General features: G+C 52.0%; 3 protein-coding genes across 6 annotated transcripts in view; 1 reads left to right on the plus strand and 2 right to left on the minus strand.

Moving 5' to 3' along the window:
* CNTN2 (contactin 2) overlaps window positions 1-12,383 on the plus strand; it is a 33,367-nt gene extending 20,984 nt beyond the window's left edge. The window contains exons 13-23 of the mRNA XM_003587046.6: window positions 196-371; window positions 901-1,021; window positions 1,613-1,771; window positions 2,432-2,581; window positions 4,705-4,775; window positions 5,065-5,299; window positions 5,649-5,761; window positions 6,794-6,980; window positions 7,282-7,394; window positions 7,867-8,035; window positions 8,387-12,383. Coding sequence (XP_003587094.2) covers window positions 196-371; window positions 901-1,021; window positions 1,613-1,771; window positions 2,432-2,581; window positions 4,705-4,775; window positions 5,065-5,299; window positions 5,649-5,761; window positions 6,794-6,980; window positions 7,282-7,394; window positions 7,867-8,035; window positions 8,387-8,496 — 1,604 coding nt within the window. The 3' untranslated portion in view covers window positions 8,497-12,383. The remainder of the gene's footprint in view (window positions 1-195; window positions 372-900; window positions 1,022-1,612; window positions 1,772-2,431; window positions 2,582-4,704; window positions 4,776-5,064; window positions 5,300-5,648; window positions 5,762-6,793; window positions 6,981-7,281; window positions 7,395-7,866; window positions 8,036-8,386) is intronic.
* A 2,814-nt stretch (window positions 12,384-15,197) lies between these two features.
* TMEM81 (transmembrane protein 81) lies at window positions 15,198-17,349 on the minus strand. Its single transcript, NM_001075465.2, has one exon. It carries the CDS (start codon window positions 17,193-17,195, stop codon window positions 16,365-16,367), a length of 831 nt encoding a protein of 276 aa, NP_001068933.1. The 5' UTR covers window positions 17,196-17,349; the 3' UTR covers window positions 15,198-16,364.
* A 1,338-nt stretch (window positions 17,350-18,687) lies between these two features.
* The window catches only part of RBBP5 (RB binding protein 5, histone lysine methyltransferase complex subunit), a 40,335-nt gene continuing 37,018 nt past the window's right edge, over window positions 18,688-22,004 (minus strand). For 2 of the 4 annotated variants that reach the window (XM_024976172.2, XM_024976171.2), the window contains exon 14: window positions 18,688-20,710. In XM_024976172.2, coding sequence (XP_024831940.1) covers window positions 20,685-20,710 — 26 coding nt within the window. In that variant the 3' untranslated portion in view covers window positions 18,688-20,684. 4 annotated transcript variants of the gene reach the window in all.

Here is a 22,004-nt window from a genome sequence, read left to right on the forward strand (position 1 = left end):
AGTGGGGACCACCATCCACGATATGCGCCTCCATCCCTCCCACACATTCAGGGGGCTGCTGGCAGGTCAGGGTACTGTTCTCACGCGGCCTGTTCTCTTTTTTCTGGGGTTCAAGGCAAACTCTCTCTCCCTGGCCTGCTGCCCCACCGCAGCCTGCCTCCTCCTGCTGCACTCAGGGGCCCTTTGTCTTGGCAGATGCAACCAAAATCACGCTAGCCCCCTCCAGCGCCGACATCAACTTAGGTGACAACCTGACCCTGCAGTGCCACGCCTCCCACGACCCCACCATGGACCTCACCTTCGTCTGGACCCTGGACGACTTCCCCATTGACTTTGACAAGCCTGGGGGTCATTACCAAAGGGCCAGCGTGGTAAGGCCTGAGGCCAGAGAACTCAGGGCTTCTCCCTCCTTGGTAGACAGGGGACCGAAGATGTCCTTAATCATCACCACCCCAAAGCCTTCCCCCTTCCCCCAGGAATGCTGGCAAGCCCATCCCTGGGTCCATAAACACCCTCCCTTAGACAGGCAGCTCCCTGGGTTCCACCCAAAGTCTGTGCACGCAGGAAAAGGCTAGGGGCAAGCCTGGATTCCCAGCATCCAGCAAGAATGAATTCCCACTGCTATCCTGCTGCCTTTCCCCCAAGGCAGATGATATCATTAACCTGAACCAACATTGACTGTCTTCTCTAAAAACAAGAACAAAAAAAAACCTGCTGTTTAATCCCCAGTGGTACCAAGTAGAAAGTAGCTGATTCCTCCCACGAAGCAGAGAGGAACAGTGAGGTGACGAGGTCTGTGGGCATATCGGAGCAGAGGACCGTGAGCCACACCTCCTGTCCCCTGGCTCACTGCAGAGGAGGGCCCTCTGACCTACCCCGCGCCCTGTCCCTCGTGTGCAGAAGGAGACGGTTGGGGATCTGACCATCCTGAATGCCCAGCTGCGCCACGGCGGGAAGTACACATGCACGGCCCAGACAGTGGTGGACAGCGCGTCTAAGGAGGCCACGGTCCTGGTCCGAGGTAAGGCCAGGCGGTGGTGGACGGTGCGTCTAGGGAGGTACAGGGTTCCCACCCCACCCCCACTATGATGGGCGTCTGACAAGTCTGTTGAGCTGAACTCATCCCGAAGGCCTTTGCAGGTACTGAATGAATAGAATACTCTTCCTCCAAAACCAAAATTATAAAAATCTACTTCTAAACACATTCCAAGCCTGGAGAAATGTCCTGAGGCTGGAGAACGGGGATGGCAATCCACTCCAGTATTCTTACCTGGGGAATTCCATGGACAGAGGAGCCTGGCGGGCGCATTAGGAGGCCATAAGTTCGCAGAGTCGGACACGACTGAGTGACTGACACTTTCACTGGAGTGTCAGAGGCTCATGCTGGGAAATCTGTTCACGCTTCTGTGACTCCTCCAGCCTGGGACACGTCCTTCCTCCGGGAAAGCCCCTGTCACTCAGCCCGTTCCTTGCCCTCCCACCAAGCGTGTGTTTGCTGCGCCCTCTGCTGCTCCCCCCTGGTACTGCAGCGGCCCACGCAGGCCTGAAGGAGATTGGCTCCCATTGGAAGCTTTGCAATTCTGACCCACTTTGCTCTGACGTCTTGGTGTAGGTCCGCCAGGTGCCCCAGGAGGCGTGGTGGTGAGAGACATCAGCGACACCTCTGTCCAGCTCAGCTGGAGCCGTGGCTTTGACAACCACAGCCCCATTGCCAAGTACACCCTGCAAGCTCGCACTCTGCCTTCAGGGAAGTGGAAGCAGGTTCGGACTAGTAAGTGTGAGGTCCTACCTAGGTCAGTACTGGTTAGCCTGGTGGTTCAGATGGTAAAGAATCCACCTGCAATGTGGGACACCTGGGTTCGATCCTGGGTTGGGAAGATCCCCCGGAGGAAGTCATGACAACCCACTCCAGTACTCTTGCCTAGAGAATCCCATGGACAGAGTAGCCTGGTGGGCTACGGTCCATGGGGTTGCAAAGAGTTGAATATGACTGAGCAACCAGCACACATGCACGAGTGCTGGAGGGGGTGGGGTTTAGGGGCCAAGGCTGAGCCTGGAGCTTCCAAGGGGGACAGGTGTAGGCCCCTCTGCCTGGAGGAGCTCCCAGGCCATTAGGGAAGAGGGCCACACAGGGAGCAGGAGAACAGGGCGAGAGTTGGAGGAGGAGGCTCAGTCCGCACCCTTGAAGCCCTGGCAGGACCGTTACTGGTGCGATGAAAGCATTCCTGGGGTACAGAGCGCTCACAGCATCTTACAAAGCTTCCACGGTGGGGAGGTCTGCCTCCTGCTTCCCAGTCACCGATAGAAGAGGCAGTGACTTTTCGTAAACAGCAGGCACCAGTGTGAGAGCTGGGTGTAAGCACGTGATGCGCACCCAGTCCCTGCCCTTTGCATCCGGACCCGTGAGACACTGACTCCCTGTGCCTTGCAGATCCCACCAACATCGAGGGGAACGCCGAGACTGCCCAGGTGCTGGGCCTTACACCCTGGATGGACTACGAGTTCCGGGTCTTAGCCAGCAACATCCTGGGCACTGGGGAGCCCAGTGGACCCTCCAGCAAAATCCAGACCAAGGAAGCAGGTCAGAGCCCTGGGTGAGAAGTAGTGTCAGGGCACAGACACCAGCTCTCCTTAAAGGGTGCTCCAAGCCAACAGCAGTTACATGGAGCTCAACCCTGCTCACCAGACTTCGGACTCTAACAGAACAAATGCGGAAGGAACCTAAGTCAGGGCAAGGCGGCTACGCTGCACAACGCACTGTGCCTTGGTCCACAGGTAGTCGGGGCTGGAAGCCCTCCAGTCCAAACTGTTAACCCAAAGAAACAGGCCAACCTTACCATTGCATGTGAATCTACAATTATCTAAAAGTTTAATTTTTATTTTATTTTTGAAAAATATTTATTTGGCTGCACAGGGTCTTAGTTGTGGGATGTGGGATCTACTTTCCCAACCGGGCATCAAACCCAGGACCCCAGCACTGAGAGATCAAGAGTCTTAGCCACTGGACCGCCACGGGAGCTCCTAAAAGTTTAATTTTTTTAAAAAAATGGAAAAACCAAAGCTGAAGGAAGGAAGGGTCACACTGTCAGAACAGGGACTCGAACCCAGGACCATGGGGTAATGGGCAGCTCTCTTCCTTGGACAGACACGAGCTGCAGGAATCAGGTAGTGAGGAACGTGTGTGCTGTGCGGGGCACTAGGTGAGCAGCCAGCGTCTCTAAGTCCTTCTTTAGATGGTTTCTTTGGCAGCTGAAGGGATGGACAACCTGCCCACACCCCTCCCTTACAGGCAGGTGGGGAAGGAAGAGGTGAAGGTGAAGCCCAGGACCACAGCCCTGGGCTCTCAAGGCCAGCAGCGCGGAGTTGGGACCTGCCTCCCCTTCCCCACCCACCCAGGGCCGCCCCACCGGCTGTGGGACAAAGGTCTGCCTTTTTGTGTCCCTGAAACATGGTTTCCTATGTACCCCAGGCTGACTCTCCAGGCTCCTTATGGAATCAGTCAACATTTTTTAACTGGTACTTCTCCTGAGTAAGAATTCCAGAAGGAGCATTTTCTTTGACTGAACTTGGAGAGTCAAAGGTTGAGAAGTGGTCTCCACCACCGTAGTATCCAGGAGTTGAGCACAAAGCCATGATGCAGAAGAGAGATGGTGAGCTTTCCAATCAGAAGACCTGAGTTCAAATTCAAACTGTGACATTTATTAGCTGTGTGACTTTAAGCAAGTCACTTAACTGCTCTGGGCCTCAACCTTTCCACTCCGAAAAGGGTAATAGGTGTTTAAGTACCCTTTGCAAATGAGAAGGCCCTCAACTCTCATCAGAACCAAGTGATAAGTCTCCATTTGCTGTGTCATCTGCAGAAACATTTGGACCTTCAGCCAAGTTACTCCCTGCCAAGCTTCACAATCTAATTAAATATATTGTTTTAATAGCAGCCTTTTTGAATACTAGAGAAAATTAGGAAATTAAATCTGCCACACACACACACCAAAAAACACCCTGTAACCCAGAAGAAATGTTTTTTGGATTAACTGCACTTCTGGATTATTTATTCCCCTTAAAGAAAACTGGAGTTGGTCTGTTGTTATTGAGTTTACACCAACTAGAGGAATGAGGCTAACGCTCATTTAAAGAGTGTATGCTCTATGTATATGCCAGCCACTGTCTTGTTTAACTCTGTTTTTCTTACAGCCTTTGAGAGAAACGTTATTATCCTTATCTTATGGAGAGGGGAATCAGAGGCTCGGAGAGGTTAAATAACTTGTCCAGAGAAACACAGCTAGTAAGTGGCAGGGGTGCAATTTGATCTCAGATCTACCTGACTCCTGAGCCCACATCCAGAGGGACCCGGCAGACAAAACCAGGGCTCATTGGAATAGTTTCAGAAGAACAGATGTAAACTCTAATTGTTTGGTAGAATTTACCTGTGAAGCCATCTGATCCTGGACGTCTGTTTCTTGGGAGTTTCAAATTACTGATTCCATGTCAGTACTGGTAATTGGTCTGTTCCTATTTCCTTTTTCTTCCTGGTTCTGGTTTGGTCTCGGGAGACTACACATTTCTAAGAGTTTGTCCATTCCTTCCAGGTGGTCCATTCTGTGGGCGTGTAGCCAGGGCCCACTGGAACGAATCCTGACCCTGCGATGCTTCTCAGCGCAGCCGCAGGCCCGTCTCCACTAACTGTCTGTCCCTTGGCCCCGACAGCCCCCTCGGTAGCCCCGTCGGGTCTCAGCGGAGGTGGTGGAGCGCCGGGAGAGCTCACCGTGACCTGGACGGTAAGCAGCGAGGACAGAGGCAGGAACAGGCCTGCGCTGCTCTGGGAGGGCGGTTCCCCCCGACCTGCGGCCCACCCCGCCCCTGGGACTCATCTCCGGAGGGGCGCAGCGTGCAGAGAGGGCCCGACAGGGCCACTGCGGGGTCCTGACTCCGGAGCGAACGCGGGGCCGTGCCCCCTTGCAGGGGGAAGCCGCAGTCCGGGGGCACCCAGTCCCGGGGAAGCCGGGGGCGGAGAACGGGCAGGGCAGGCGGCCGCCGCCCCTCGCCCACGCGCTCTCTCGCCCGCAGCCCATGTCCCGGGAGTACCAGCACGGAGGCGGCTTCGGCTACCTGGTGTCCTTCCGCAGGCAGGGCGGCACCAGCTGGCAGACCGCGAGGGTGCCTGGCGCCGACGCCCAGTACTTCGTCTACAGCAACGACAGCATCCGGCCGTACACGCCCTTTGAAGTCAAGATCCGCAGCTACAACCGCCGCGGGGACGGGCCCGAGAGCCTGGTGGCCGTCGTGTACTCGGCAGAGGAAGGTGGGCCGCCGGGGCCACCAGGCGCCCCTACCCCTGCGGCTTGTCTGCGGGGTGTAGGGTGGGGGAGGGACCCCTCACCCTGGCTGGGCTCCACAGGCGGGGCAGGGGAGACCCCTGGCTGCCTTTCCAGCCCTGGCAGCCTCCGCCCCGCTCAGGCCTGAAGGAGGAAGGCCCTCTGGGAGAGAAGTGGGCCCCCGGGGGTGGGGGGTGCTCTGGGAACCCCCACCAGGCCCCTACCCTACACCTCGGTCTTTTTAAAATCCTGCGCAAGGGCAGTCCCAGTTGGCGGCCGCTCTGCAGGACACAGGGAGGCCCTGGGAATCCACACCCATTCCGTGTTGGTCTCTAGAGCCCAGGGTAGCCCCTCCCAAGGTCTGGGCCAAAGCGGTCTCTTCCTCGGAGATGAACGTGAGCTGGGAACCCGTGCAGCAAGACATGAACGGTATTCTCCTGGGGTACGAGGTGAGTGCCGGCAGGGACTGGGAGAGGAAGGGAGCTTGGGATCAGGCGCAGGGCCACCTCGCAGTTCAGCAGTCTTCCTCCCAGAAGCTCTGCTGCCCTCACCGGGCACACCACATGCAGTCTCTGCAGCACCGCGTTCGCAGCCTCAGCTCAGCCCTCTGGCTGGTGCCTGTGGACAGCCTTGACGTTACTGCCCGGCTGGCCACCTGGACACTGTGGGAGCCCGGAGGAGGAGATCCAGAAGGGGCATGGCCTGCCATGCCAGAGTCCAGCTGTCCTGGGCATGCTCATGGTGGCAGAGAACAGTACAGCCCCCTCTGTGTACCAGCCGATCATCCTGTTCCGGAGGAACTCTGGCCTAGCGGTTTCTGACCCAAGCCTTGAGCCCACTGGGGTCCATGTGGGGGTTCATGGAGAGTGAGACGGAGCAAGAGGAAGGGAAAGAAGGACCAGCAGAAAATGTTGTTGTCTGAGGGGGAACCATCATACTAGTGGTGCTGTAAATCCTAACCCAGTAGAGTCGGCTCTGGGCTTCAGCAAATACGCTAGGTGAGACCACTGGGGAGAGAGCTTCAAACCCTGCCCTGATTTGGAAGAATATCTAGAAGGTCTTGATGTCATGAGGACTATGCCGATGGGTTTGCATTTACTGGGGAGCCATCATAAGCTTGCTGGCGTGGGGGCTGGGGCACTGCTTTGCAAATATGCGTTCCGTGGCCTTGAAGAGTCCCCACAGGACTCCCGAGTTCATTGATTGGGGCTGGGTTTCAGCAGGCCATCTCTCAGTGGAGTCTGTACCTACCCATCTGCTCCCGCATCCAGCCCAGGTACTAAGCTCTCTCCTTGGACTGGGCCCTCCACTGGGGATCAGGAAGGGAGCAGCAAATCACACCGGCTTGTCTCTTTTGTGGGCCTAATGGTCGAGTGTCTAGTCTCTGAGCCTGAGACGGAGGGGCCAGGCAGAGCCGGGGTGGCGCAGCGCTGAGACCCGGGGCGTGTCCACTGACCCCCGGCTACGCCCGCTCCCTTCAGATCCGCTACTGGAAGGCCGGCGCCAAAGCAGCGGCCGCTGAGCGAGTGAGGACGGCAGGGCTGGACACCAGCGCCCTGGTCACGGGCCTGCACGCCAGCACCAAGTACCACGTGACTGTGCGGGCCTACAACCGGGCCGGCACCGGGCCTGCCAGCCCCTCTGCCAACGCCACGACCATGAAGCCGCGTGAGTCTGGCAGCCTGGGTGCGGGAGGGGCGGGGGGCTCTTGGATCACCTTCCTGGACTGACAGGGCTCCAGCCCCCAAGGCCGCTCGTCTAACGGTAAGAAGGGAGCGGGGCTCACAGCCTCCGCGGCGCCACTCTTGTGCAGTCTCTGTTGGAGCTTGTTTCTCAGGCAGTGATAACAGAACGTTCTGGGCACAGATGTGACGGGCAGATTATCTAGAAGTGGCCGGCTGAAAGCAAGGGGGCGCGTGGTGGGGAAACATCAGGAAGACTCCTCCTGACTCTCTCCTCGCTCTGGCAGCTCCACGGCGACCCCCTGGCAACATCTCCTGGACTTTCTCGAGCTCCAGCCTGAGTATCAAGTGGGACCCTGTAGTCCCGCTGGGTAATGAGTCTGCAGTCACGGGCTACAAGGTAAGGAGGGGTGAGCAGGCACTGAACGCTGAGGGACAGCGCATCTGTGTGCCCCGTAAACAAAAGGAGCTTCAGTTCTTATGTCTGAATCAGATGTAAGCAGAGTGTCTGGGACCGTGAGAGGCATGACTACGGGAGGGATTCTCCGGGGAGCGTGCAGTAGAGACTGCATGGAGGAAAGAGGTGTGACTGCGGAAACGCAGGGTTCACGAGGGCGGTGACAGACTGGGTGATGTTTGGGGCTCTTCTGGTCTGAGGAGCCTACAAGATCAGTTCAGCTGCTGGGAACAGGAAAGTGGCTCCAGGGAGGAGCTTATTCAAGAGGCTGGTCCTGGTCAACGGGCAACGGGAGGGGTGAGGGGGCAGGACCTCAAGGTCACAGAGCCACGTGGGCTCCTCCCGTTCTGGGGCCAGGGAAGGGAAGGATCAGTCCTGCTGTCGGGAAACCCCGCTGGCCAACCCCTTCCCACAGATGCTGTACCAGAACGACCTACACCCGACTCCCACACTGCACCTCACCAGCAAGAACTGGATAGAAATCACAGTTCCCGAGGACATCGGCCACGCCCTGGTGCAGATTCGGACCACAGGGCCAGGAGGCGACGGGGTCCCGGCAGAGGTTCACATCGTGCGGAACGGAGGTGCTGTATCCCCCGTCTCCCCCAGGAAGATCAGGGTCCATCCAGACGCAGGGATCATCCCAGCCCAAGCCAGTCCCCAGGGAGACAAAAGGCGGCGTCAGGAACCTCGTTCAGAGTAGCCCTGGACCCACCCTTGCCTCCTCCCTCCTCCCCAAACATCCCTGAGGGCTGAGTGCGCCCCTTGTGAGGGAATAAGAGCAAAGGTCCTCCAAAACCCTGCCCAAGAAGGGCTGAGAGCGCCTCCCCATCCTGAACACAGCACTCTGTGAGTCTCCTTAGGGAAGGTCTGGACTCTGTCCTGGGGGCGGGGCGGGGATGAGCCCCTCCAGCCCATCCACCTGTTGGTTTCAGGCACCAGCATGATGGTGGAGAACTCTGCGGTCTGTCCAGCCCCACATCCAGACGCCGCCCTCACCCACTCCGTGGCAGCGCTGATCCTCTTAGGCTACCTGCAGCTCTGATCTTGGCGCCCTGCCTCCCCGCCACAGCTGGGCACCCACCTTGATGGACAGCCAGCTGGCCCCAGTCCCTTCCCGATGCCAAGGTGGCCCAGCGCTGTGCCTGAGAACGGCTGGTTTCAAACACTGACTGTATTACAGAGCCCTTTTCGTAGGAGGTAGGATATGTCATATTCTGCCACAGGATAGAACCCATGCAAGGATTTTTTTTTAATCGAGAGGCACCAGGCAGTAACTTCCATGATGATACTGAACCCTAGGCCTGGGCCCTCTAGGGTGCCTGCATGGAAGGCAGGAAGAAGGGGGTTAAACGTGTATCTGTGTATCAGCGGAGTTGGCACTCTGGGATCGCATATGGACTCTGGCCCAGATGGCAGAATCCTAAGCCCGGGAACACTGGACAGGAACGGGCTGAAGTGGGACAAAGCGTCAACCGGAGCGTCGCTGTCTAAGGAGCGTCCCAACCTGAAGACCGGGACTCTTCCTTCTCCTCTGACAGGGCAGCGCGGCTGGATCCTGACATTGTCCCTGAGGACTCCCTGGAGGCCCCCGCCACCCGCCCGGACAGCTGAGAACCAGTGTCCTGGTGTCAGCCCGGCAGCCTGAGCCCCACAGCTCTGGGTGGCCATGCTCCCAGCTGCTGGGTGGGAGCTCCGAAGGGCTGAGAGGCTGGGCCTCCTGCTGGAAAGCTGCACCAGACTTGGCCTGAGGCGCAGTCACACCTTAGGTGTCGTCACCCTCTTAGCCGACACTGCCAACCCGACCCTGTCACCCCGAGTGACAGAAGCCACGACAGGTGGCTGGTGACTAAAGGGCTCGTCTTGGGGAGGTCCCCTACCACACCAAGACCCATCCTGCACGGTCCCGCCAGGGTCTGGGCAGGAGGTGGGACAGCCGTCGTGACCCACTGGCTTCGTCCCACAGAACGAGAGCAGGCATCCTGTGTCTGCAGCCAGGCACCTTCTGAGAAGCCCAGAAGATAAATGCGGCCCTGCCCGCTCCCAGGAACGCTCCGGGCCCCCACGCGGCCTCGGGTGCTGCTCTGCATTTCCCCTGAAGACAAGGGGGCGAGTAAATGGGGCCCCCTGGCCTGCTCTTGGGCTGTGGTGCCAGTCCTGGCACATCGGAGCTGGAAGAGGCTTAGACCTCAGTGTGCCCAGGCCCCTCAGCTTGCCCAGGCCGCTGCTCTACCGGGAGGAAGCAGAGGTTGGGAAGAGCAGGGCCTGCCTCCGGTCACATAGCCTGCCAGGGATGGGGCGCAAATGGCCCTCTTCTCCCACCGGTCCCAGGCCCATCGTCTGCCGAGGAAGGGGGCCATGCTGAACGGCCATGACCTGGTTAAGGTGGTCAAGAAGGGCAGAGGGGGCTGTGAAGATCCTGCTCAGGAGGCTCCGGTGGGTGACGGTGGGGTGATCGGCAGGGCTGGCTTCCGCCCACGGTATGTGCAGAGTGCCAGAGGTCCCGTCTTCCTTTGCCTCCTGAGCTGGCTTCTGCTGGGCCCTCAACACGCAGTGCTAGCTTGGAGCCCCCTGCGCCCCTTACTTACCCTTGCTTCAAGAAGAGAGGCCAAAGCAAGGACAGGGATTCCCCAAATCCAGGCAGCAGTGGAGGCATAACCAGGAGATTCCCAAGCCTATGTTGTGACAGGTGGCCCTTCGCGTACGGGAGCAGCAGGACAGGCATCGCGCGGGGGACAGGCCCCCTGAGCCTGGTTTCTGTAGTTTACAGTCAGAGCTCTATTTTGTTATGGTTTTTAAAATTTTTAAGTCCTGCTCTATTGTACTGGGCAGGTTTATGTTGATGTTTACCCACTACAGTTTTTTAACAATGGAAGCTCACATGCCTTCTCTGTGCCACCACAGTACCCACCGCTCTGTCCCTGGCCCGGGGGACTGCCCCCCTGGGCCATCCGATCAAACCCTCCTCACCTGCCCCTGTCCTTCATCCCCATGCGGTGCTGGGGGCTCAGCTCCGTGACCGCTCTGCCACTGCAGAGACCCAAACCCGCCTAGCGCCCAGCCTGGTCCTGCATCGCTGTGAGGTGGCCTGTACCCTGCTCTTGGAAAGGGGAATCTGAAAGGAGGAAACCTCTTTCCAAGGTCTCGTTCTTTCTTCGTTGCCTTAGCTGCGGCAGAAGCAGGACAGGTGTCCAGATGCCGGCCAAGAGGGCTGAGCTGCTTTGGTGCAGGACCTGTGTGGCTGCAGCCACGGCCCTAGGCTTGCTTGAAGCCAGAGACACAACCAAGAGTCTTAGTTCTGAGGGGGGCAGACCAACCCTCTTGGAAACCCAGGAAGGATTTTTTATTAGTAACTAGGAAAACTCAGCCTCAGGAACACCTGAGCCCTGTGTAGGGAGGACCCAGAACTAGACAAAAACAGATGTTCCTGCAGGCTGAGACTTCAGGCTGAGAGCTGATTCAGACCGAATGAGACAGGTGACCTGAGGGCACGCAGGCGTGTAAAACAGAACAGCCTCTTGGGGCGGTGGCTGCACAGGAGCTTGCGTGGAGGCGGAAGGCGAGATGAGGCAACTTCTGAGTCCCTCCCTGCCCGAGGCCGGCCTGCCACCACCTCTGCTTGGATGGGCCGAGGCTCCCTCCTGCTGTGGTCATGCCGAGCCCCGGGCCGGCAAACAAGGGGGAACAGCCACAAGCCAGCGCTTCCCTCTGCAGCTCAGTGGCCAGTGAGTGCCTGAGGACTGAGGGCAGAGCGTGCCTCACGGCCTGGGAGAACCTCTGCTCTGCACACGCTGGGCTCGGCCTGGGGCCCCTGCCCTGGTCCTGGCCCCGCCGTGCTGTTTGCCGCACAGCCCCGATGTGCGCCTCAGCCGGGAGCGCTCTCTCCAGACGCAGCCTCAGGGCCCAGCAGTGTCAGTACCCCGCTGGGCCTCAGATGGCACAGGCGGTGCCAGAGAACAGGAGGGCTGTGGACCAGGGGCTCTTTTCGATAAAATGACAACAGACGCCAGAGAAGACGTCCGCAAGACCTTTCCTAGGGGGCTCTGAGGAATTCTGATGGCTGTGTCTTGGGGTCTAGGTGAGGTGATGACTGGAGGGGATGCTCTAAGTGTCCCTCAGGACTGGCATTCTTGGAATCAGAATCAGTGCGGGGGCCCCTGCACTGCAGGGGAGTGACTGCAGTCATTTGCGGGGGAGGCGCACCCCAGGCATTCTCTGCCCAGCGCACGCCACTGCCTCTTGGCAGTCCTGGGAGTGGTCTGGTCTCCTCTGGGCAAGAGCCCGGGCTGACTCCAGAGTGCCTCACCCCCTCGCGTCTTCCCCGCTGGAGGACTCTGCTCATCCTGGTCTCAGAGTGTGACTGCCTTCTGGCTCCTCTCTATGGAAGGGCAGCAGGGTGCTCACGCCTGGGTCTGCAGCACAGGGTTGGCGCCCTCTTTCCCTGGCTCAGGTCAGACCAGGCTTCATCCTGGAGACAAGCGAGGTGGCCGGAGAGGCCCCTGGAGTGGCACAAGGGGTAAGATGGGCACTTAAGGAGCTTCACGGAGAGCTCCACAGAAAGAGGTGCCCGGGAGCCAGCTGTATGTATAGGCTTTGGGAAGGCAGGACAATAAAGGAAAATGAAGAGGGAAAAGAGATGGGTCAGATAGCTTCCCCCAGTCCTAGGAAGCCTCATGCCTTCAGATGGGGTCCACCCTGCTCTGACCCCCAGACTCCCACTGACACACCCCCTCCGGGGTCTGCACAGCTTAGAAAAGCTTGCAAGGGCAAGGGCTGGGGCTTCATCGGACCACTGTCAACTCGGCTTTTGTTAAAATGGACCCGCTCCCACTGATCTGTTATTACCTGCCTCTCTCACACTTCTTGTAATGGTAGTTATTTATTGACTCTGGTAGCGGGCAGTTCTTAAATAAAGATGGTTTCTCAACCTGGTGAGGCAGCTGCCACCAGCCGTGGGCGTTTTTATCCTCAGACTAAAGCGTATCTCCTTGTCGTGTTCTCTAACGCCAGGCAACCTTCCGCATAGCCAGCTCTAAGGAGGCGGCCCGTGGTGCATGCGGCTGCACCCCGTGCTGCGAGGGGAGAAAAATCAGGCCAAGCAGCCTTAAGGCAGGCTCCACAGAGCAGAGCAGAGCTCCCTGTCAGGCTGGCTCTCCCTGCCAGGCGGGCAGGAAACCGTGTTCGTGTAACGATGCTGTTCTCCGCTCCCCTGCTTTTTAAGGCATGTGAGGTACAACCTTTCCTGCGGCTCAAACATCAAGTGTTCCTATGAACTCTTAAGCTGAAATGGTGTAAAGCAAAGCAATTACTTTTTTTTTTTTTTTTTTTAAGGGAAAACCCTCTTCAGATATCTTTCAGTTAGTGAGAACAGGTACTAATGTAGGTTTCTCATAACTCCAAAGTGGTGGAAAGTGACCTTTCAAAAAGCAGGAGATACCTGTATCGACTCAACAGTACCAAAGTCGTCTCCCTGCAGAGACGGAGTGACCCCCTTCTGGGAAGTGGGTGCCTCCAGCCTTGGCTCGCAGCAGCCTAAAGGATTTGAATTTCTAGCCAACATTTTCCAACTACAACACTATTCTGCATTCAGCATTCTCCACAACATCTATTACACTTCAGACGCAAGACACACGCAGGTGGCTGTGTAAGTGTTCACTCTTTCAGCGCGAAGCAGGTAGGGCCCTGTGCTGATTGCGCCTGACAGCTTCCATCAGGGAAAACAAGGTGAGCGGAGGCCTGCCCCTGGCCTGCTGGGCACAGGGAAGCCGAGGCTGACAGTGAGCCCCCAAAGGGCCACACAGCTTCATTCCTGCTACTTTGCACCCAAAGGGATGCTGGAAGCACTGGCCACTCCGGAGCCCAAATCTGAGTCAGGCAGCATCTCCTTGATCCTTTAGAAACAGACCACATGCACAGAATTCAAAGAACTAAGTTGGGTTTGAGGCTGCACTAATGCATTTAATTGGGTTTTGTTCTCTTCCCAATTCAGTACCCTCACATCCTCAAACTAATGCAGAATGCTCTAAAGCTAGAGCTGTAAGATATTCCATCTCATGTTTGACTACTGGCTTACAATAGAAAGCTGGAGAAGTTATTTAGCTCTTCTTAGGTCTGTCTTTCCATCTGTAAAATGGGAACGCACTGCACCCCTCAACCCTCCTCATCAATGTAATGTTTATGTTTTACGGTCCTCTTTCAAAGCAGAGCAAGCTCTCTCCTGAATGCTTCAGCAAAGTGTCCAGGACTGAGGTGACTGGCTTCATTAGTGACATTCCCCAACTCTGTGCGTGTCTGAGCTTCACAGCTTAGAGCAGTTTGACTCACAGGATCTCACCTGATCCTCACAGTCATGTGCTTCAAGGATGAGGACTGAGAAGGGTGAGTTAGCTTGCTCCGTTACACAGAAAGAGGACCAACCCAGGTCTTCTGAGTAACATCCCACCAGAGGTATAGAATGGGAGAAAGGGTGTGTGGAAAGTTTAAGGTCTTTTCAAAATAAGAGCAATAGTTAAAGACTCCCTATGCATGCGTGTAGGCCAGTGGTTCTCAACCTTTGCTATATACCAGAATTACCTAGAAAACTGAAAAACAAAAATGCTTTTGAACACATGATTTATATGTACATAGGACACACAAACGGCCTAGAAGCAGTGACCTTCCGGTGGCCATAAGCGCATCTGGCACCCACGCCGTGGTTTCTAAACACTGCTTCCCACACTAAAAGGAACCAGAGCCCCTTGGAAATTCAGGTTTGGAGTGCCTCTGAGGCATCTGGCTGTTGCAAGGACATGCTCCAAGTCAAATGGGGCACACCAAAAGGACAAAAGAGCTGGCTTGAAGGGACTCCTGGCCAAAAGTGGGAATAATTTGAACATCAAAAATATGACAACAGTAATGGGTTATATATAATTCACTGAATAAAAAGGAGAATCCACTGAAATCTCAAAAGAATAAAAACAGCGCTTAAGAGAAAAAATGCAGTGCAATAGATAGAAAAACAAATTAAAAAATCCATCATTTTTCAATCCCTAACATGTAATAAGGCAAAGATCATGGATTCCAAAACACCTGTGAATGTTTTTTAGAACCCAGATAATCACAAGGCGTCACCCCACAGATTACAAAAGGAAAACATATACAGGTACACCGCTGCAGAGATCTGGCAGTCACCGCCTTAACCGAATGATCACGCTCACAGTCAACAGTGGTCACCCCGACACTGGGCCTCCCGAGCTCATGCGATAAGTACATACCATTTTTGCCGGGCTCTTGTCAGAAATGTTTCAGATTCATTCCTCAGGAATCGAATCATGAGGAATTAACTGTGGGACATGTATGCAAGACCAATACCTCTGCAATATGAATGTCATGAAAAAAATGTAGGGGATCTGTTGTAAAATAAGACTTAGGAGAAATAATCAAATGTAATACATGAACCTTCACTTGACCCTGGATCAAACTTTAAAAGCTCCAAGAGTTTATAAGTTGGGAGAAATGAGGTATCAACTACACATAAGATTAGGGAGTTGTTCGTGTGATACAGTCGCTGCAGTTACACAGAGGAATGTCCTTATTGAGAGACATAACTGATTAAGGGTGAAAGGTCACTCTGTCCGTGACTCACTTTCAAGTGTTTTATGTAAAATCAGTATGTATTTAGAGAGGAAGAGAATTGGAGCAAACTGTTTGCAATCGGTGAATCCAGTTAAAGCGTCTATGGGTGCCATCCAAACTTTCAACTGTTTTATGGGCTTGAGGTTTTTATTTAAAACAGAATAACAGAGATCCATTGGTCACAATTTACACTGAGTTAGCATCCTCAGGCTGGGACTCAGGAATCTTATTTTTCAAAAGCTTATCTGGGTGACTCGGACATACGGACAGAGAAGATAACCACTGGTCCCAGTCTTGTTTCTGCTACTTCTTCTGTACTGACAGCAAAGGGAAGAAATGCTAATTCTCTCAAACAGAATCAGCTCAGTTGGTGGCCCAAGAGCCATTTCCCTGAGGGTTCCACAAGCCAAGCCAATTACGTCAGACACAGCCTGAATGACCTCTTAAGACTGGATTTCCCGTTGAGGAAGGGAGGTACTAGTCCTCCCTCGCGGGACCCTGACTGCTCTAAGAAACCAACCTGACCTCTCCAGCAACATAAGCTTCAGGACACTGAAGTTGCTAGAAGGATAGGATCAGGGAGCAAGCCAAGAAACCGTTCAGGGGAAATCTACAAGCAGAAAAATCCAATGTTTCGCCAGGAATTCAGTTTGGCCCTGAGCACGGAGGCTTGGCCTGGGAGGTCTGAGGGTGGCCAATGACTTACTAACCTTCAGTGACCGTCTCTTACACACTCCAGTCTGCAGCCGTCATCACCCTTGGCTCTGCCACAAATGGGCTATGTCGCGAACAAAGCAGTTCGTTCAATGTCTGTTCTAAAAACTCCGGTGTGAGTTTAACCCAAAACCAGACTGATTATGGTCGGACAATTTAAACGACTGACAAGAAATTTTACACTAAAGAGCAGAAAAGGTTAGGTCTCCGTATAGTTATTGTGAATTATTTTAATGAAGAGGAAAAAACTGCTTTCACTAGAAAAGCTGTCATATCCTTCTACATGATTATACTCCTCAGAAGGGAGGTCACGGTAGGAGGCATACGAGCTGTAAAGTGCAGAAAATTAATGCAAACGTGGAAGACACAACTCGTCCCAGGAGCAGGGAGATGCCTGCAGTCGGGGTTCCCGGGTACCTGGTGGGCAGGGAAGAGCTGGAAGGGGTCCACCCAGGACACAGTTAGAGACTTGCCCACAGCTACCATCGTGCTGCCTGTCCCACACACTCCGCTCAGTTCTTTGGTAACGGAAGTCTCCCTCTTAGCCAGCCCACAAGCAGCCAGCCAGAACACCCCCCTGAAAACCTAGTCTGGCTTCCTGAGCATCCCGCCCTTTGGCAGCAAGGCCTGTAAGGTCTCAAGGCTGGCACTGCTGTGGATCACGCTCAGCCTGCCGCACAGCACGATGCTCACCAGCACACCACCAGTCACGCCACCGGCAACTCCTATTCCCACAGCTATGGCCACCTTCTTTTTCCACGGTGGGTGCTGAGGCCTGGAATAGTTGTCCAAATTCACTTCCAGGCCTTCGTCCACTAACTTCTGATCCTCAGTAAGGGACTGATGGAAGTTCAGGTTCACCAAATTAGGAGGAAGGACCCTCAGCCCAAAATAGAGCCTCTTGACAAGTCTCAAGTTTTTTAACAGCTGCACATCACACCGGTAGGTCCCAGAGTCATACTCTTGAATGGACTGAAACTTTATAAAGTAGGAACTGGCTCGGAAGGGTTTGAAGACTTCATCATCAGTTGAGATGATTCCCCGAGCAAGTCTCCAGGTGAATCGGAAAGCTCCTTGCCCGATCTCCAGGATGTCTGGACTCAGACAGCTCAGCTTAAATTCCTTCCCTATGAGAAGGGTGAAATGGAGCATCCCACAGAGCCAGTTGGTCAGACACTCCAGGCGCTGAGACTTACACTTCCTTCTCACTCCATCGGGGCCCACCTCACAGACAGTCTCTTCCTTAAAGCCAAGGCCACAGATGACAGTACAGGTTGTGGCGTTGACAGTAACTTTGCCCACAGCTTCCTGCAGTTTCTCAGGGATGGCCAGCGTTTTAGGTGAAGTCGCCACCACAGGTAGACAGAAGGCCAACACCAGGCTCCCAGGGATGAAACTAGTGGCCGAAGTCTTCATGTCTTAGCAGGCATTTCACTACCCTCAGCCAATACCTGAGGTGTTCCAGCTATATCCACCACGACGTCATAACTCAATTCCTTTGACATAAGATAGCCTTCAAAGTCAAAAGATATGATGCATGCATCGTCAATAAAAAACTACAATTAAGGTCTAGTCCTTATTAACAGGTGAGGCCGCAGGCAGACAAAAGGCACAATACTGCTGCTTTACTGTCTGTTTGCTAACGACCACCTTCCCAAAGTCTTCACTCTTTTCACATCTTTTTAATGAATTTAAATCCGCCTCTTGGGAAGACAGATGAAAAGGCTTCAGAAGCTGAAGTGAATTTCCAAATAACCTCAATGCCCACTGAGGCTATACTGTTCCTCACCCTTCCCAAATTGTGGGATCTGAATTCAAACGTTCCAAAATCCCCGTTAAATCTGACCAAATAAGAAATCAAATACTAACTCTAAAAAGAGAGGATTAATTTGAATTAAGCTATCATCACCTTTAAATGCTCCTAAACCTTCTATTAAAAGGATTAAGGACTCTGGACTAAGATGCAAGTGACTTCCTCTTCCTAAATTTGTTTTCTCCTTTGTAAATTAACAACTGCTTGCCTATTTCAGGAAGGTCACTTTGAGCATCGTATGATAAACTGTACATGAGAACACTTTGTAAAGTGTGAAACACTCTTCATGTGTAAGGAATTTTAAAGAGAAATGAAAATTCATGAAGGCAAGGGCCACGAGGTCTTCTAGAATCAATGCTTAGCAAGATAGGCAATATTAAATACAGTTTCTCACTTTTAGGCACTCTTCCTTCCCAAGGTAACAAAAGATATATTCTGGGGGAGAGAATACCTAAATCTCCCTGCCTCTCAGTCTAGTCCCTCCACCCCACGAAACACGGAAGGAGCTCATAATCCGCTTGGGTCAAGGTTGCTAGGAAACAGCTGTGATGTCAGAAAGATTCTCAGTCACATAACAGGGAAGATTCGTAAACAGACACTCAGATTAGAGATGATTAAAATCAAAGACTTAAATATTCTTATTCTTTAGAGACAGTTAAGTAGTCAGTGGATTTCAAAGCTATTTAATTTAGGCAGAAAAAGTGCTCATGAAGAGGAATTTATCTGTAGTTACACTTTAAGAAAGACCCCTGGGAGGCAGGAGGCTCCTCACAAGTGTTTCTGTAAGCTCTGGGATGTCTCCTAGCGCTGCGGCCTCTGCAGTGTAGTCACACACTTACTGAGCAAAAGAATTTGGAGAGAGGTCACTCCTAAATGATCTAACACAAATTTGCTTTGTTTATTTAATATAATATTTTCCAGAGGCAGATATCTAGACTACCAGGCCACCTCTCAGCCCTTCCAGCTCTGTATTTCGATATAGAGAAGATCTATTAATAACATTAACCAAGTAAGCTGTATTTTCTGTTGCACAGAGTGAAGAGGCTGGTGACTTTCAGAAGTGATCAGTTGTCTACAAGCAAACACCTAGACCTGTTCTTTAATAAACATCCGATTTTATTTACAAAGCATTAAAGCTTCAGCAAGAAGTACCCGAGGCTAAGTCTCCTCTCATACAAAACTACAGGACATTAAAAAACGCCGAGGGGAGGGGAGGGTGACAGAAGGGAAAAAAGAATATGCATATATTGTACAAATCGAGAGAATCAAACTGAAACGGACACAAGGTTTCAGGAGCTGCAAACAATTCCAGAAGCATAAATAATTATTAGGAGCTGCTACCAGACACCCTGGCAGGGCTGACGTTGATTTTCTCAGGAGCCAGTTTAGGAGGCGGACAGAGGCTGAACACCCAAATGCTCAGGCAGAGGACACCCGGCTACTTTGCAGAAATAAGGCAGAGGCCGCCTGTATCACACAGTTTGCATACTGCTGCAGTGTACAGTAGAGAGAGAAATGAAATGGAAATAATGTCCGCAAAACAAAAACATGCCTAGTGACCCACCTACCAATCTCAACCGCTGGTCTGATATGAAATAGGAAATGAAATTCACAAAAGGAGCATCTGAGGAAAAGACAGTGGCATCTAAAAATATAGACATTTGGCCACTGGTTCAGGGAGAGCTCTTCAACTACTGAACATTTTGGTTCTAGAGACGGAATGGAAGAGACTCTTGCTGATGTGTTCTACTTTGATTTCTATGCTAAAATCCAAAAAGCAATCAACTTGTTTGGCTACCTATTGAAGCAACCACCAACCAACAGAGATTTCCCAATAAGCACAGTGTTTAACTCTCCTTTGAAAATACCGTGAAAATGATGATCCAGACTGAGCACTTCCAGTTAGCTCAAGCTCTACTCAGAGGGGCTAGAGAGCCTTCTGCACACCTCGTTTCTTCACTCTGGATTTTCAGAGAATTTCAAACACCTGGGGGACACAGCCATCCAATCTGCTAGTTTTTATACAAAGAACAGCAAAAGCAAAAATTAAAAAATTTTAAAAGCTAAGCAACCTTTCACAGAAAGGAAGTGACTGGGAACACGTAGGAAGGAAAAGGAGCGTGGGGAAACACGATGACTGATGGGAAGGACAGATGTCCACAAGCAATGATAAAAAAAAAAGGTTCCTTGATTTTTTATTTGAATTGTGTTGTTGCTGCTTTGATTATGGACGGTTTTATTTAGTCCTTGCATAGATTCCCCCACCCCAGTATAAAATAAGCTTGTTCAGAGACACCCCGGTTTGTTTTTGTCTCTGGAAGCCCGTACAGGTAAAGCAATATAAACTACTAATGATTCTTTGCTGGAGACCAAATGAAACTAGCTATCTTCATAAACCATGATTGAATGAACCAATACTGGAGAGAAACATGCAATGAGAAGAAAACCAAGAAAAACCCTGACCGTCTTACAGCCCAGCTTGAGCAAAATGTTACAGAATGTTAAAAAGAGGGGGCCTTTCCTATCTCTCTCTCAGAAAATCTGAAATCTCCAAGCACTTTCTTTTCTGCCCGTCCTTTGTAACAGACTATGGAAATATAGGAGGCATCTGGTGAGTAGGTAACTTTAAAATGGAAGAAAGAATGTGCAAACCGAAGTTTTTTCTAGGATACAGGCAGCAAAATTTCAGGTAAAAGTAAGTCACTCAAGGACATGCACTGAGGAGCGAAGGCAAGTAGGAGATAGGAAGTGAGAAGCCGAAACGGTGCTGGGTACAGGGAAGACAGACGAGCAGACCAGCAATCTCCTCCAGCAACATAACGAGCATTTTTAAAGAGTCAAAACTCCTGTTTGATGTCTTCACAAATCCTCATTCCTGAGAGTCTATTTGGACTTATGCTTGAAAGGGAAGGGACATATACTCTTCTTCCATAATTCACTTCTTCATTCAAACATAAAATTCACTCCTTCCACCTCCTGGGTGGAAGACAGAGGCCTTTGTTTTAAATTAAAGTCAATCTCAGATGACTGACCACAGTGTCCAGAGGCCACATGATGGCAAAGTAGGGAAGAATGAAGAACTTCAAGGGTCTTCATAACAGTTCTGAGATTGCTCCTCCTGCTAAAGAGATTAGAAATAAAAAGATTTATTTAGTATCAACTTAGACCAGTTACTTTCAAGAACAGAAATACTGAAAGATGCTAAAAGAGGCATTCTAAGCAAACATGAGCTAAGAACTCCCCACCCCTCCACTTTAAGTTGAAACCAACTCCAACTCCCAAGTACCCTTTACCGAAGCAACAAATAATTCAAATCCCAAACCATGCCCCCAGGACTTTTCTCAGTGTTGCCCCCAAAGGGAGAAAAAGGGCAAAATGATCAGACTTCTACACATTTCCAGCTGCTAACTATTCTCCCAGGTGTGAATAATGCTTCATATTTCAAAAAGAGAAGCAAGCAAAGGATAGGAAATTCTAGGGTACTGCATCTTTCAATCTTTCATACATTAGACTAATTCACCACTAAATGATTAACGATGAGCAAAACACCCTTGTTCAAACACCCCTGTTCCCTAAGTGATACCCTCAACTCCTCAGAATGCAGAATATGGTGAAATGCGAATGAAAACCACTGCTGGCATTTCTGTGCACCAGCAACTGATTAATAATAGAACCCTAAATAGTGACATGAACACTTCCCTGGTCACTCCACAGAAGCTGTTCAATCTCTGAAGGACACCCTGAAACGGGCTGCTGTGGAACACTGACTAAGAAGTGGAAAAAGAGGACACGGTGAAGAGAGGCCCTCCCAGTGCTGTCTGCAATGGAGAAGGACGTGCTACTTGAAGGGGAAATGGTTTAAAATAATTGCCCAAGCTATTAAAAAAAAAAAGAGTACCCACTTATAATTTGCTTTTAACCCGATTCTTAAAGTGCAAGCACATATGAAAACTGGCAATAAAAATAAATTCCAATTTGCCTGAGAACAGACTGAAACTCTCCTGGGTGCTACATGTTAAAAATATTTCCAGGCAGGAATACTGGAGTAGGTCGCCATTTCCTTCTCCAAGGGATCTTTCCACATCTGGGATCGAACCCATGTCTTCTGCATTGGCAAGTCGATTGTTAGCATTGAGCCACCTGGGAAGCCCCAGAAGTGTACTTAAGCTTTTCAGATATTTCAACATAAAATGTAATGATTAACCTCTTGATTTGTAAAATAATCTGAGATAAAAGAATCTACTCTACAGGACTTTAAATACTTTAAGGTAGCTTTCATGATCATTCCCACAAGGACTCTGACCAATCTAAGTTTAAAAAGAAGACACAACACTGACATTTTAAGCCTAAATCATGAGAGGAAAAGTGGTGTGCATTTTATAACGGCACTCAAGATGATTAATAAGCTACAT

The sequence above is a fragment of the Bos taurus genome, chromosome 16 (genome assembly GCF_002263795.3).
Source record: "Bos taurus isolate L1 Dominette 01449 registration number 42190680 breed Hereford chromosome 16, ARS-UCD2.0, whole genome shotgun sequence".
In the NCBI taxonomy this organism is placed as follows: Eukaryota; Metazoa; Chordata; class Mammalia; order Artiodactyla; family Bovidae; genus Bos; species Bos taurus.